The following is a 17133-nucleotide window of genomic DNA, read 5'->3' on the forward strand; positions in this document are numbered from 1 at the left end:
GTGCTTTTTTAGCGAAGGAGTAAATTGACCTTTCTACGGAGCCGCTCCGTGTTTGCTTTCACTCATGTTTCCTCCGCTTTATCTCCGGTGCATTAACGAGCCTGCAAGCGGGGTTTTATTGCGGCGCGGAGAGAGAATGGCACCAGTCTGGACTGGTCTGTGAACTAACACCTACCTACACACAGGGATTTAGTGGAGGAGATGGGAAGAAAAGAAAATACAGCATGAAGAGGAGGTGGTGGTGGTGGAGGAGGAGGAGGGGGTTAGGGTAGAAAAAACCGGCTCCGGTGTGTGGCTGCACCGGCCAACCGAGGAGGGCTGGGGCCGGAGGGGGGATTAACAGCTGGGTCGGGGAGGGAGCAGCACGGATGACTCATACTGTATCTGCTGACACTTTCTATGGACACGGCATAGATATAATGATGTTGGCGTGAGGGAGAGTGAAGTGCATGAGAAGTGTCTGAAAAATGTTCCACAGAGCCACATATATGAAGTCATTTCATGGAGCAGAGTCCTCTGAGGTTTGTGACAAAAGCCCACAAGTCCTGGCCTCAACCTCTGCGCGTGGGCTAACATTTGCGGCAACGTGGCTGCACTTAAACTCACAGTTACGAGATAAAAACACAAGAATCATGCTCCATTTTATTGTCAAGTAGGTTTCCCCTTTACTTGTGTATATGACTGTTTGTATTATCCCATTTTGCTGCTGTAACACCCCCCAGATGTGGGATTAATAAAAGTTTGTCTTGTTGTATCTTATCTGACATACTAGGAATACTTATAAGTATTATTGTGAAAAGCAATATGTATATTTCACGTCCATATATTCTGGTGATATTCCCTACATGTTTGCACCATTTACCACTGTAAGACTGTATATTTCCCATCTGTGAGATTAATAAAGATTTATCTTATCATATCTTAATCTTACATGGGAGAATTTAGATTTGGTGTTTTGGTGCAAAGAGTAAACAAGTAGAAAATCAGTTCTATTGGAGAGTAGGTTTTCCCTTTTAGTCTATTCCTTGTCCTTGTTAATGATTATTTTCTGGTGATTTTCCATATATGTTTGCACTATTCATTGTCGTAACACTTGCAAATGCCCCTGCTGTAGGATTACTAAAGGCTTTCCATATCTTAATCTTATATAAAAATAGTTTGACTTATTGGTGCACAGCATTACAGACAATTACATAAAGATAAGAAACAAATGTTACAAGTACAGTGAAAATCAAGTGCAGTCCTTCAATTTGGTACATTGTTTCTATGTATATTCGTCATGCCTCATCTGTACATGTGAAAGGTGTACGTAGTTTTTATTATATCTTTGTTTTTAGCCCTGCTGTAGTTTTGTATTTACTTCTTCCATGTCAGGGTTGTATTTAGCTGCTGTAACATTTAACTTCTCTATATCTTAAAATAGCAGTAGTAAAAATATGTACAGTGGTATTTGAGGGAACAGCTGTGAAGATTGCGCAGGGATGTGCAAATTATTCGCCTGGGAATGTGGAAAATCTCACAGTGTAGTGTAAACAACTTAAAATATGCAAAAGCATGCTAATAATAATCCCACATTCAATATAATGGGTGAGTAACACAGAGTACTGCTTTCTTTTTCATGCCTCTTGTGAAAAAGATACACAAAGAGAAGGGGGGTTGACTTGTAGCAAACATCTGTGAGCGGGAATCGAATCCGCGCCGCTGCAGCAGAGACTAAAATCTATGTACACTTCGATTTATGTATCTACCTTCCCTACCAGAAACCACAAACTCTTAACTCCCCCATCAGTGTTGTGAGCACACACACTTTACGCACACGCACGCACGCACGCACGCACGCACTCCCCAGTCATAAGTGAATGACGGCAGGTCGCTATGGAAACTGCGTTACGCTCCGGGCGGCCGGAGGAGAAAACAAGAGGCGCGAGGGCTCGTTTCATTCTTCATTTCAGCACCACGCTGCTCCTGGACAGCGCCCGAATGAACCCGAGCGCAGATTCAGGCGTCGCATGTCTTCTTATAAGAGACGGAGCCGCAGCACCGAGGAAAAACAGACCCACGGACACGACACGAGAAACTCCAAGGACCTGTAGATCGGTGGATACGCGAGGCGTGATTCGGCAGAAGAGCCAGGAGCCGGTCGCTCCCTTCAAATGCCACAGCAACAGGTAAGAAACCCCAGTTTAATCCTGCTAATGCCCTTTAGCCTGTCTGCTACTTAACTGCGGTTAATTGCTCTCATTTGGCATCTCAGGTGTAAGAAAGTGCATGATTAGGTGATTAGAGTGAAACCCAACAGGACTTCTGGCTTATTTCCAGTAAATTCTAAGCAAGGATGGGCTGAGAAACTGTGCAAGAGGTGAACTCTAACATCCAGCAGGTGGTTCCCTCATCATTTTTGGCTGATAAACTCGAACATTATCAGAATTTCTCTTTTATTGCAGCAACAAGCAGTGATGTATTATCCTATATGCATGTATTATAGTTGTAGAAGTGAACAAAACTACAATCTATCACAGAGCATGATGTAAAAAAAAAACATAAGAGCCACTCTGCCAAAATTTTCTTCACACAAGACAGATTTATTTGTTTTCATTTATGCTGCTCTCCAGATTTTGCACCTAGGACAGCCACTAAAGTTTACAGAGCATTATTGTTTGTGTATAAGACAGCCTAAGATTTGCTGGGAGTTTTTTAGTTGTTTTTTTTTTCTTTTTTATCCAGTGGCCATAGATTATATGCGAGCTGAGCCGATACGCCTGGATGAGTCACTCAGGCTGCAAGTTTGCAGAAGAGTGCGAAAGGGGAGGGGGAGATACAGGGGACCAGCTGGAAAACAGTCCCGCAGTGCCTCTCTGCTTCCTCAACACATTGTTTCGTTTTATTGTTACGCTATGATCAACATCTGGAACTTTATTTCTCATCTCTGGATGTGTGATTATTTTGGGACAAAGGCAAGGGGTCTCATCTGGAGCAGTCTTTGTTCTCAGACTTTTGTTGTCTGGTAAGCATGCTCACTTCTTCTTGAATGGAGAAGCTTAATAGAGTAAAAGAGCAGATCTAGTGTTTGTTGAAATGCATGCAGCATAGATTAGAGGAATTCTAAACACCCGCTAGTAATAGATTGTTTGTGGTTGTTACAGACTACAGCCCTCTGATGTCTGATAGCAGAAAGCATCCCATTATGGCTCATTAGTATCCCTGTGTTTAGCCTGCTGTTACTGACAAATCATAGCAATCAGCAGCATTCAGCTGTAGCACTGAGTGACAACTATTGATTAAAGCAAACAATAGATCATAATGGGTTGCTATGAACCACAGTAGCACACTCAAACACGAGCACTCACTCCCTGAAAACACTTTGACAGGCACCCACAATCACACACTCAATCACATAACAGAGACCGTTCGGACCGACTCAGTTAGGCAAATGCTGTGTGGCTTATTGAAAAATGTGTCTAGTTTGTACACATTGATTGATGGAGTCTGGATGCTCTGGAGGCTGCAGGATTACACGTGTGAGAGCCAAACAAAAAAATAATTGGCTGATATTAAATTCTACTTTGTTCCAGTTTGCCTCGCAGTTTTCAGGGGTGGTACATAAAAAAAAGAAGGAAAAAAAAGCAACTCCGGTGAACGTGTGAAGGAGTCACTGTTTGTAATGTACACACACATCATGTGCTGCACACACGGACACAAAAACAGATGTGCGTCTTTAATTAGTGACGTTGGTGTGATTAATGCAGTCTGCCGGTGATGACTCATTCAGCTTAACCCTTGCTGCACTGGTGGAAACAATCAATAAACAAAGACTCAGTCTGCCTTTACATTTATTATTTTTATCCTTATTATTTCATGCAATATTTGAGTGTTTTTTTTTCTTGCTCTGCTGCTTTTTTTCCTTGCTCTGCTTTGTGGTTTTTGCACTGGATCTTGATTGAGCTGTTAAGTCTGAGACTGTAAATAATGTGACTTATTAATGTGATGTCAGTCAGGGATGGTAAATGTTTTAATGTGTTTCCGACTTCAGTTGCAACTCCAGTCAGACACGTCCTCATAATTAGTTGTGATCTGTTGTGATCAGTGAAAGAATATTTATGCAAAGCACATCTACGTGGTTTTGCTCCATGTGTCAGCTTGTCAACACAGCAGTTGCATTAGCATTGTGGAAAAGCTGTCAGCCAAGCTGTGACTTGCAGACAGCAGACTGGCAGGAAGTGTGCATATGAGTGTGACTGAGTGCAAAGTATGTGTGTGTGTGTGTGTGTGTGTGTGTGTGTGTGTGTGTGTGTGTGTGTGTGTGTGTGTGTGTGTGTGTGTGTGTGTGTGTGTGTGTGTGTGTGTGTGTGTGTGTGTGTGTGTGTGTAGGAACAAATCAGAGAGCAGAGTTAAACACAAATTTTGTTGTAATTAACCCTCACTGTCGTCTTTCTTCAGGGCAGCAGCATGTCTGAGAGAAAGTCCAGTCAGCGGTTTCACAGCCTGAACGCTGAGCAGGTGGAGGTTCTCCATCAGGTTCTTTCAGAAGTGGTTCCCATCCACGGTCGCGGGAACTTTCCCACATTGGAGCTGCGCCCTCGAGACATCATCATAGCAGTTCGGGCCAGGCTACAGAAGCAGGGCATCACGGTCAGAGATGTTCGTCTGAACGGCTCCACCGCCAGCCACGTCCTTGTCCGAGACAACGGAACCAGCTACAAGGACCTGGACATCATCTTTGGAGTGGAGCTGCCCAGTCAGGAGGAGTTCCAGGTGCGATTACTGTACTGCATTGATCAGCAGTCATTCTGCTATAATATCCTTAAGCACAGCACTGAATATTAACTCTCTCTAGGGTGTTGCAGTATTGGTTTTTCTAGTGCTATGATGAAAATGTTATTATTGTAACCCTAACCATAATTGGATTTCAGAATACTTTACCTTAAGGCCAGATCAATACAGCTGGTTGTGATAGTTCAGCTGCATGATATAGAAAACTAAACCACAGTAGCACCACGATATTCAATGGCACAAGCAAAACTAATCTCAGATTGCCATCATTAGTTATCACTGTCATGTTGTTGACCTCTTGTCCTCTCAGGTGATCAAAGAATCAGTGCTGGGCTGCCTGCTGGAATGCTTGCCGGCTGGAGTCAACAGGGAGCGGATCAGCAGTGCCACAATGAAGGAGGCCTATGTCCAGAAGATGGTCAAAGTCTTCAATGAACACGACCGCTGGAGCCTCATCTCCCTGTCCAACAATAGTGGCAAAAACCTGGAGCTCAAATTCGTGAGCGCGCTGAGGCGGCAGTTTGAGTTCAGTGTCGACTCCTTTCAGATCATTCTGGACCGTCTCCTAGAGTCGTACATGCAGCAGGAGTCGCAACACAAAATGAATGCTGTTGATGTGAAGGACCAGCCTGCAGAGAATCTGAATAAATGCTCCTCTTCTTCGCAGAATCAGACCTCTGCTCCAGAAACAGAGAAGCCCACAGACTTATCCAGCGAAGAAGGGCCTCAGATCAGTCGGACACAACAGAAAGATGCGGTGCATGTAAATGAGTCTCAGACAGAAGTCTCACAACAAAGTGAGAATTCAAATCAGACAAAACACACCATACTGGAAAAAGACAACAAAGAGAAAACACCTGCAGAGTTGACAGAAGTGTCAGCGCACAAAGGAAACTTGAGTGAGACAGACCAGACTTCTCTAAACCTTTTGTCAGAAAAGGAACAAGCCTCTGAGAATGCTGAACCACCAGCTCATATTGATCTCAGACATGAGCCAGAGCTCTTGGACGAGACTAAATGCTCAGTGAAGGTAGAACAGTCAGAGCAGACAAAGCCTCGTGATGGCCGACAACCAGCACATTCGAGTCACAAGGAACTCTCTGTCCAGAAAGAACTGTCCAACCACACAAACCCCCCTGATGAACAGCAAGAACTCACAGAGCAGATGGGACCCCTTGAGACGCCAGAAACCTCAAATAAAACCCAGGCAGAGTGTCTAAACCTGACAGACGAATCTCAGAGCACAGAGCAATCTGATAAAACAAATTTATCTGAAGGTTTCAGAGAGGATCAGAGAAGCAATGAGGAAGATAAAATTCAACATGTGTCTGCTCCAGACACTAGCACGTCTTCACATGCAAAGTTAGAGACAGAGTTAGAGGATGAAGGAGAAGCAGAAACAGAGCCCCAGGATGAGATACAGGCAGAGAGGGAAAATGACACAAAGAGAACCGAAGAGACTTTAGCATTAGAAGCAAAACATGCAGGAGACACACAGGGTATTGATTGTTCCTGCTCCACCTCTTCCACTCTCACACTTCGCAACACACAGCCTGCTGGCACACAGGATACACTGGAGACTCACAGCACACAACACACGGATAACTCAGAAAAAAACCCAAACACACTTGATGCTGTCAGCCCTCCAGATACTCAGGATATTTTACCTGCACCACCCAGCCTTGTTTCTGACAAAAAGACCTCCTCTTCTCCCCCCACGAAGGCCTCAGAGAGACTATCTCACATGGTGGTGCTGAAACATTCATCGCCCAAACCCCCTCGGAGGATGTGTAGAAAGGTTGCACCAAATCCTTACCCCAGCCCACTCTCTGAAAGTGAACTTGTCATTTCAACCTGTTTAGATCCAAACTCCTGCCCCGGCCCAGAATCTGAGACAGCCTTTAACCCTACAACTATCCCAACAATCAGTAAAACAAATTCGGGGCCTGAACTCAATCCTTCCAGTGACCAATCTTCAAACCTTCATCTTACCTCAGCTCCAGATTCAGCCCCTGATTTAACCTCCACCTCTGCAGCTGATGCCACGTCTGCTCTACCTCAAGAGCCATCGTCCTCTCAGCTAATCACGCAGAGTTCATGTGAAACCAGTATTCAGAGCCTAGAAGAGACACCGACCACACAAGATGCTGTTGATGGGCGAAGCCAGCCCTCCCCTGTAGAAACTGCCTCTGCACCCAAACAATCAGAGCCTCTCGACTCAGTGGACACATCCAGCTCCAACACCCATGAACATACCTCAGAAGCTAAGCTCAGTGACGAAAACAGTACAGAACAGACCAAAAAGGTGGACTCGAATCAGCCCAACGTCAGTCCACAAGAGACTAGACTCAGTTCAACCTCCTCCTCCCACTGTGTCACCCCTCCTGTTACCTGTCTGACCCCTCCTGTTCTCAGTCTCTCCCCTCCTTGCATCATGTCGTCACCCCCTAGCCTCAGCCCTCCCCCATGTCTGACCCCTCCATCTCAATGCCACTCGTCTCCGATGCTCAGCACCATCAGCCCCACCACCAGCTTCAGCTCTCCACCCTTAAGTTTCAGCCCTACGTCATCCTGCCTCAGCTCACCTTACCTCACCCCTCCCATGCTCAGCCTAAGCCCTCCTCCGCTCTGTCTCACCCCACCATCCCCCTGCCTCAGCCCTCCCCTCCTATGCCTCACTCCGCCGGTGGAGTCGGAGGACCTTGTACCTCAGGTATCTTCAGACTTGGAGCCTTTGATACTGAACACAGACAGCGATGAACAGATAGAAGAGTCCTCCCCTCAGCCAGGAGTTCCTCTCTTACAGTTGGAGGATAAAAAGGAGCATGATTATATCTCATCGTTGCCTCAGGTTACTGAGCCCGTCTCTTTTCCAATCACAATCCCAAGCTCCTCCTCACATGCGCTGCCTCACACTCAGTCTGGAGACTCAGGGGAATCTGCCCCACCAAAAGCTGTTGAGGCATCCAGCTCCCTGCCTGAGAACAAAGAGGCCTCTGAGGTAACCACAGACCTGCCTGAACAGTGTGACACTCTGGCATCTGACTCAGTCCCTGCTGTCGAGGTCCTGGCAGAGAGCATGTATGGTGACTTTGAGGCAGCCATGGACCACCTGCGCTACCGCCTGATCGCTACCAGGAACCCCGAGGAGATCCGAGGTGGTGGTTTGTTGAAATACAGCAACCTGTTGGTCAGAGACTACCGACCAGCCAGCGAGACTCAGATAAAGACACTAGAGCGCTACATGTGCTCACGCTTTTTCATCGATTTCCCCGACGTGCAGGAGCAGCAGAGAAAGATCCTGTCGTACTTGAAGAACCACTTCATCGGCGAGGAGAGGAGCAAGTACCAGTACCTGATGACGCTGCGTCGCGTTGTTGACGACAGTACGGTGTGTCTGATGGGACACGAGAGGCGTCAGACGCTGAACATGATCACAGTGCTGGCGCTGAAGGTTCTTGGAGAGCAGAACATTATACCCAACACAGACCATGTGACGTGCTTCTACCAGCCTGCCCCCTACCTTGCCGAGCACAGTGCCCCCTATCTAGCAGAACCCAGCTACTGCAGCTACTACATACCCCAAGGAGGGTCGACTCTGCTATACCAACCATATCCGTTACACTTACACCCGCAGACTGGACTAGTCTAACACACGCATACATGTATTTACACAAAACACACAATTGAGCAAGGGGATGGTGCTTGCCATGAAGAAAGAACTGGAGAATGGAAATCTAATCCAGGGATAAACTGTTTGGTCTATAATAGACCTATGGGGGTGGGATTGAGTGGGTTTTTACAGTAAACTCCCTGACTACTCTGTAAGGTTCTAACATGATTATATGTGATTATCTAGGCTTTGTGGGAAAATAATAATTCTTCCGATATTGTTAAAATTCCAGATAATGCTGTATGCACTGCATGAGTCATAGGCCTTTGGTCTCCCTGGGTAACCAACAGTGCTGTTGACATTCACACACATGCACAGACACGCAAACACACACACACACACAAACACACACACAAACACACACACACACACACACACACACACACACACACACACACACACACACGCAAACACACTTCCAGGTTCTTGAATTCTTGTACACTCTTTTCATGTTCTTACTGTGTTGTTGTTAATGGGTTTGTTCAGAATGTGGACCTTGCCTGTGGTTGATATTGTGCATGGATAAATTAGGACTGTTCTCTCACTGCCAAATACTGTGTAACTACTATGCTTCTTAAACAGTTTAATGTAACTTTGTTATTCCTTTACTGACGGGTGTATTTCTGAAAAAATACAGAGGGACAAGTCTACCAGTGTGTACAGTATTTTCAGCAAAACACACAAAAGCATGGACAACACACACTCACACACACACACACACACATACACACACTAACATATACATACATGCAAGTAAACATGTAGTACTGTACACACACAAAGTTAGACAATGCATGAGTAGCTAAATAGATCACATCCTACAGTCAAAGCAAAGGCTTTTAATTTATTAAAATTGATCTATTTTTGCAAGACTTTCCAAGATACTACTCAGTGGTAAACAGACTGGTTAGTTACTACAGAAAAATGCCAACAACATTGCCTTTGAAATAGACTGTACAGCGTATTGATTACAGTATATTGTGTGCGATTACACTGCATTGTTTTCAGGTAACTTGTGTTAAATTGTACTGCTTGATTCCTTTCCCTTTGTGGAGTCTTTTCTGTAATCATGTGACGTATTGTATCATCTAGTGTTAATTTATTTAATGCTAAAAGTTTACTCTATGGAGGTGGTCAGGTTATAACCATCTTTGGGTCATCTCTAAACATGGCGGATGTAGATCTGCCTGAACCGAAAGGAATTACATTTAAACCCGTATGACTCCTCTCAGCGTGAATCCTCGGATTCACACCAGAATTAAACAAGATCCACCTCTTAAATCTAAGTTTTAAGCCGTGCAACAGCAACTATGACCAAAGATGGTTTGGTAGGGAAATCAAGTGCCTAAATGTGAGACATCATTGGCATGTCTTTATCTCACTGCACTGGGGGTGTTAATGGGGTGGGCCTGGGGCTGGGTTGGGTGTGTGTTCAGTTGTTGACCCCTGTTATTGCTGCCCATTTTGATGTCTTCTTTAATGTAGTCCTTTGTTGTAGTTTATTCATGTACATTTTGATATAATAAAGGGGAACCTCAACAAACCATTAGACGTGTGCAAAACTGAATTTTCTTTTCTCCAGAACAGCTAAAGCCTCAACTTTAAAGAGAAAAAAGAATCCCAGTATCATCTTGTCTTCCCTTTTTGCATGTGCATTCATACCCCCTCTGCACTTTTTTTCCAAAATGACATGCTGCACAGCTCACCCATCCTCCCCATGATTGCGCTCTGCAATGATCCACTTAAGCGTGACTGTCGAATCACGATGGTGCCCAGGAGAGCGACCCAAAGCTGTGAAATTCTGTCTGTGTGAGGACTCTTATCGCAAATCACCTGTCCTTCAGATGTGTTTGGACCCAGATGACGCACGGGCTACGCAACACAGCGGGCTCAACAATGTGTAAATGCGAGGAGAATGTGGTTCGTGAGGTGAGAGACAGAAAAGGGGGGAATAAAAAGGAGAGGTGGGGTGGGGGGGGTGCAGAGTGCGTGGACATGTATGCGTGAGCTTCACATGGGAATACAGAGGCGGCATCAGGTGGTCCCTTTCTCCAGCTGGTAATTGAGGAGACTCACAGCGTAATGAAACAATAGCGCTGCCTCCTTACTCCCTCATTGCCTCCATCCTTTCCTCCCACTTCACACCACTGATAGGTAATGGGCGCGAGGGGAGATGAGGTGTCTCTTCTGAGGTGGCGTATTGCCATGGTCACACGCCATCTATTTACACACAGTGTAGGCTTGCAGTCCAAGGTTGCATGGGAGAGAAAAGAGAAAAGTGTGAGTGATCTAAAAGGGTCTGTATCAGTGTCACACAGACCTCTGAGCTACTCTTGTCCACTCTGGGGTTTCCATAGAGACACAGACAGGGAGCACTGTGGGCGCACAGAGCATGACGGAAGACAGGGAAGACCCACACACCGAATGAGGGGGAGAGAGATGAAAACAAGTAATAAGAAGAAAAAGAGGTGGGTGAAGTGAAAAAGAGAAAGGCAGTGGTGGACAGAGAGATGGATGGATGAGAGAACAGAGTCGAGTGAGTGAAGGGATGGGCGAGGTTATAGATAAAGCCAGGAGAGAGGAGCAGGAGCAAGGGGGGAGTTGATGGGGGAGAGCGTGGGAGGTTGTCAGGCCTTCAGTCACAAGGGAGTCACTGTGAGGTGGCTGCAGTGACGGCAGCAGTGATGTCAGAGCACACACACTTGTATGTACGAGCACATACACACAGCTGCATGCACATCAATTTTCCTAATGGCCTGCCCACCCGTCCACCCTCAACAAACATTTCCTAACTCGCCCAGACAAAAAGAGAACATCACCCACACATCTGCTTCTCTCTCTCTCCCTCCCTTCTGTCTCTCGCATGCTTCGACCGATTGGACTTCGGGATCATTTTAGAATCAACCGCACAGGTTTGACACGTTCCTCTGAACAACAACAGCTTGCAGCCACATGCAGTGTGAAAATAAAACCATTAAGCTGAGGTTAAGAGGAGGCTTAAGGGGTGAAACATGTTGCTCCGATGACCAGTTTATTCTCACTACTCCCTTGATCATATTCTCTGAATTGTTTTTCTGTCATTTTCGGTAAGTCTTTATTAATCCCACAGTGAGGAAATTGGCATTGTTACAGCAGCAAAGGGGGATAGTGCAAACATTGAAGAAATATCAGTAGAAAAATAAAAATAAAGAAAAATGGTTCTTCCATGTGTGGATATTCAAACTATACACATTCCTGTGGTGTTGCCTGGATTCTTTCATGGGTAGAAATAATGAAGAGAAGTACAAATACTGCACAGATTTGTCTGTAAGTAGAAAATATTCAACATGCACAGTCAATTTCAGTAAATTACCAGCCTCTTTGAAGTCTCATGTGAGATCTATGTTCACTGAATATCAATAAAAATGAGGCAGAAATGATTAAATAAATCTGTTGTTGTAAAACACTTACTGGAGCGTAATCAATAACAGAAACCATAATCGCTTGTGACGCTTTATGTGTCGTTGCAGACAGAATTTCTATTTCTGTGACTGATGAGTACAAGGCAATAAAACAGATGCATAGTATTCACCATTCATGATTTTTTTTCATTCACTACAACCTCCCACTTAGTCCCCCACTTCCCATATCCTCTCCCCTTCTCCTTACCCCCCTACCTCACCCACTGTGTGCCTCCCACCCACCTGCTTCCTTGACTGCTATGACTCAGTCCTCATCCAACTGAGGATACATGAGGATAAAAAACCTTGATGAAAAACAGCCTAGAGAACCATTTTACCCAAAAGAAATAGAGCAACTGGCGAGGCAAGTGGCTGCTGCTGCTGCATCTTTAGTTCTGATGCTCCCCGCCGCACACCCCCGCTCATTAGAAACACACACACATTCAAATTGATGCTTTATCCGCTAATTCATCCTTAAAAGCAAAAACTGGGAAGGCAGCGAGGAGTGTTTCAAAAATAGTTTTTCATTTCTCTAGATAGAAGTCTGTGTCGTCACGACTCGGTGACATGGATGGATGATTTCTTAAAGGCGAACTTGCCAAACACGTGCCTTACATGGGGCCTGATTCAAGAGAAACCTCAGAGGAATAGGAGCTGTCCATCATCTTAATTTGTTATTCCACTTGCAAACCCATCTGTGTGATTTTAATGCCCACAATTGTGCCACTTAAAACTCCTCTTACGTCCAAAATTGTGCACTGATGCAAACTGTAATGGGAGACAATCATTAGCTGCTGCCTGTCTGCTGGTCCCTGTAGTTTCAGCTCCGTTCAGGAACCTGCGGGTCACAGAGACCTTGCTTTGTTAATTATGCAAACTAAATGTGCCATAATGGATGATAACGTTAGCCATGTGACACAGACACGAGTTTGCATAACGTAATCAATCAGGCGAACTGAGAGGCAGCTTTACAGCAGAGTGAGGAGTTCAGTTTACTGAGGAAGGATGCACAGCTGTACCTTACTCTGTAACTTCACCAATTATTTTACTTTTACACAGCAGCCACTATAGACCTGGTAATATATACATTAATGCATCACCTGGCCTTAGAAATAAGTGGAAGTCATTGTCTTAAAGGGACCTCTAGGAGTTGGTCACAGAAAGATCAGTTTATACAGCATAAGAAATGCTATTAAATGATTTGTATAATGCATTCTGTGATTCTGGGCAAGCTTTCAAAAGTGTCCCCTCCAAAAAAAACATTGTTAAATGCTGATGTCAAATTGATGTCATCAGGGTTATCTCAGGGTTATTGCTTGCGAAACCTTTTAAATTACCGTTCTCTGCATGCTAATTAAGTCTGTCCTATGCAGCGGAAAGTCACTAAGTGCTGTTGTGAAGTACATTTATAAAGTAGATGTACTTGAGTATTTGTAGTTTTTACTACTTTTACTTCACAACACTCCTCTGCATACACAGTATCTGACATTGAGTTGCTGGTTATCATGTAGATTAAGATAATACAGAGACAAGAACATATTTCTAAGCTCAAAAAACACTAAAAATACTGACTTTTGATTAAATATAAAAGGACTTTCAACTTGGATCTTCTTATCATGTTTCAGGTTTTTCTCAACTACTAGATCTCCACTAAAAAAAATCTTACTTTGTAACTTCTAACATGGTTTTATTGAAACAACAAATGAATAAGGTACTAGTTCCTAAATTTCAATATAAAATCTACAACAAAACTGTATTTTGATTTCTTTAACCTGCATGAATAATAATTTAATAATGTCATGTACGATATATCAATTTACAAATAATTCTTCAGTGCTCTTACTTTAGTATATATTTTATATATACATTTTCATGCTGATGTAGAACACGTACATATGACTTATTGTTTCAACATGAGAATATGAGACAAAGTCAAAAAATACGGTTCATCCTTTTAAGCCACCAAATGTTCTCCTGACTGAATATTAAATGCTCATTGATTTGCCATAATGCTGCTCCACTCAGAGCTATTTTGCACCACAGTCAGTGATAAGATGTGACAAAATTAATGTACAAAGGGCTGAATCCAGTTTTAACCTTCACCACAATTAATGCTGTTTTCATTACCATGAGCTCAAACAAACATCTCATTAAAGATGCAGCAAGTTTCCATCACGCCTGTTGTCTTCTCACTTCAAAATAAAGGAGCCTCTGGAGCGTTTTAACTCTCAAACAGCTTTGAAGTCTGCTAATGTGCCAGTTTTGTTTCTCGAAAACTTAAATAAATGAGTTGAGTGAACTCTCAGCAGTACATTCATTCAACTCATTAAAAGAGCTCACATGTGAGAACAAGTCAGATTTAATGTTTCAAAACCTGATGCAAAAAAAGAGATAAAATATAGCTTTGTGTTTGAATGACAGAAACGAGAAGCTGGCATCATGAGCCGGGTCAGAGATGAACCCAGATCTGCATGTCTGAGTGTGTCTGTGTTTGTTTTTCATGGAGGAGCTTGTTTGTGTGCTGATGTTTGTGCCTGTGATCCGTAGCACCGCTGCTGTTTGCACTGAAGCATGTATTAGCATGGGACTGGAAGAGGAGGGGAGTGTCTCGCTGTGTGTGTGTGTGTGTGTGTGTGTGTGTGTGTGTGTGTGTGTGTGTGTGTGTGTGTGTGTGTGTGTGTGTGTGTGTGTGTGTGTGTCTATGTACACTGATTGACGTCACAGACGCCCACTCATTTCCATCTTGTCTGCGTGCACGGAGAGAATAGATCCCCATCTGCATCCAGCTCTTCTTCATCCCCCCTCCTGCATGCTTCCTCTCCTCCCTCTTCTTCCTCACCCCCTGGTACTTTCTCTTCCTGCCTCTTCCCATTCACTCTTTGCACATCCCACCCCCATAAGAGTGCAGCCAGTCTAGCAGATAAACAAGACCACTTTAAGACAGCCAGACAGCAGCATCCTCTCAGAGCAGCGTTTTGTAGGAACCTTGCCACAAAACATCTGCTCATTTCAAGCATCACTAAGGTCTGGAGATCTGGAGGGAGGACAGGCTGTTTCGTTGTTTTTGTGTGTGTGTGTGTGTGTGTGTGTACCTGTTGTGTGTGATCTCGCTTTAAGCATATGTGCAAATCCATGACGTTCTTTCCACAACAATGGCTCATCCACATTCACACAGTGATATCCCTGCTGACGACACCACGTCATTTAAATCACTTCCTCATGAAAGGTCATCCTCATTCTTTACTCTGAGAATGCCCCCACCCCCCTCTCATACTACACACACACACACACACACACACACACACACACACACACACACACACACACACACACACACTCAGCTAGGAAGGTATGTGTGCGAGCAGTCCTTGATTGTAGACATGAATGAATGAGTGTGGGGAGTCGACAGGGAGCTGGAAATGCGTGGGATGGCAGAATAGGATGTTTAAAAAGAGAAAACGTGGCTATTTTAGTCAACAGAGCGGAGTTAGAAAGGGCAGAGGGAGCTCTGAGGGGGTGTTTGTGCACGGCTGGGGGGCAAGACTCCCCTGAGATTACTCAGACTAGACAGTGAAAAGGCACAGAGGAGGATGAGTAGCAGACAAGGAGGCAGGTGGTCAGACATACAGTTACTCAGGCAGGCAAACATTCAGGCAGCAAGCATATAGATAGGAGGAGAAAATATACTGGAGTGGAGCTAATTAGCACTTTGATGCCTGATTCCCTGAGGAGAGGGGCTATATGTCTGTGTGTACGTCTGCAGGAATCAAAGCCAAAGTCGGAGGCCTGATCACAGGAGACAGAGTGAATGCAGGTGAGAAAGACTGATGAAAGAAGAGTGAGACCACCGTGGCTGAGATGTGAAACTTTCTGGTCTGGTCAATAATGCGTTTCCTTTTAGTTCCCCTTACAACACCGCACCCCATCAATACATCTCACACAGAAGATGCGCTCTTAATTGAACCGTCACGTTAAATTGAAAAGTAAATGCATTAAAGAGGTGATGCTGACAGAGGATTAAAAGATGTGAATGAAAGGAGGGTTTTTTAGGAAGCCTTTAAAGTGCTTTTTAATTAAGGAAATGCGTGATTCGTCTCTTATCATTTATTATCAGCAGTGATGTGCCTGCAGGAAAAATAAAAACACCTCTAATGTATGAGATGAGTTAATAAATCCTGAGGTTAATCAAAGCTCCTCAGGAGGCCCCTTGGACATGGCTCCTCTGGGTTTTAGCAAAAGTAAATATGAGACAAGGCTGCCATCTAGTGGTGCCGCCGTGCAGCAACGCCTGCACCCGAGAAAAATATCGACAAAATGGAGCCCGGTGCTCGGCCATGACAATGCAGGTCAGAGGGGCTGCAACTGCTGCACACAATAGCGGAAGAAAGGTCAAACATGAACGCAGCGATGTGTTTTGTGCAAAATGCAGGCAGTGACTGGTGGTTAAATGCGCACTTAGAGCAGCTGTGAAGTGAGAACCAGAGGCCCTGCTGCAGCCACATCATCAAATTCTGCCAAACAAATGACCTTTTTAAGAGGTGATATGAATCATTTTCATTATCATCGCTGTATCATCGCTAAAATGTCTCCCTCTATAGGTTAACTCACCGCAAAGTGGGCTTTTGGCCTTGAAAGAACACAGAAAACACACTCACATCTTCACACTGCCGGTGCTGGAGGCAAATGCACGCATTCAAAGCCTCCCTTAATGGACTCTATGCATTTTCTCCTCTCTTGTCCTCCCAGGACTGAACTGATGCATGCAGCTTTGTATGTAGGAACAGAATATGGAGCTGGCTTCAAATGATGCCACTAAACCTGCTGCTGATATGTGCTTGATGGGGTTGAGGTGAATGTGGGTCACAGCACTCAGGCAGGAGTTTGTGTGGAGTTTAATATGAAGGTGTGAAGCCTGAAGGGGAAGGAAGGAGCTGGGTGGATTAAAAAAAATGTCTTTGGACTGAATACATAGAACGCTGAAACCTTCTGTCTGGAGAAAAGGCTCCACTAGAGGCCTTCAGTCAGGTTTTGGTTGATGATGTGTTTTACTTGAGCATTTCAGTGAGTAAACAAGGATAAGTTAGTGGGATAAAGAAGCACGTCCTCCAGGAGGATCATTGGGAGGTCCTTTAGGGCCTGTAGCAGCAGATAATGTGCACAGACCTAGAGAAGATGTTGAGGATTTGTGAACTTAGGAGGAATTGCCTCGGTTAGCTGTCGGTATCCTGCAGCTCTCTCAAAAGCAAATGT

At 44.6% G+C, this 17133-nt stretch overlaps 1 protein-coding gene across 2 annotated transcripts; it reads left to right on the top strand.

Annotated features, from left to right (window-relative positions):
- The first annotated feature begins 1865 nt into the window (after positions 1–1865).
- Positions 1866–9992, top strand: LOC111569872 (mucin-2). Of its 2 annotated transcripts, none has more exons than XM_023272293.3 (3): positions 1866–2168; positions 4438–4752; positions 5081–9992. In XM_023272293.3, the coding sequence occupies exons 1-3, from the start codon at positions 2154–2156 to the stop codon at positions 8420–8422; spliced, it is 3672 nt and encodes a 1223-aa protein (XP_023128061.2). In that variant the 5' UTR covers positions 1866–2153; the 3' UTR covers positions 8423–9992. The 2 variants fall into 2 exon arrangements, with proteins under 2 accessions (XP_023128061.2, XP_035804950.2); XM_035949057.2 differs by lacking the exon at positions 1866–2168 and adding an exon at positions 2862–3004.
- The last annotated feature ends 7141 nt before the right edge of the window (positions 9993–17133 follow it).

This window comes from Amphiprion ocellaris, chromosome 13 (genome assembly GCF_022539595.1).
Source record: "Amphiprion ocellaris isolate individual 3 ecotype Okinawa chromosome 13, ASM2253959v1, whole genome shotgun sequence".
NCBI classification, from domain to species: Eukaryota; Metazoa; Chordata; class Actinopteri; family Pomacentridae; genus Amphiprion; species Amphiprion ocellaris.

Excerpts from the sequence above, each read along its gene's own strand:
- LOC111569872 (XM_023272293.3), top strand. Across the intron at positions 4,753-5,080 it reads CCAGTCAGGAGGAGTTCCAG|GTGATCAAAGAATCAGTGCT; the intron begins GTGCGATTACTG and ends TTGTCCTCTCAG.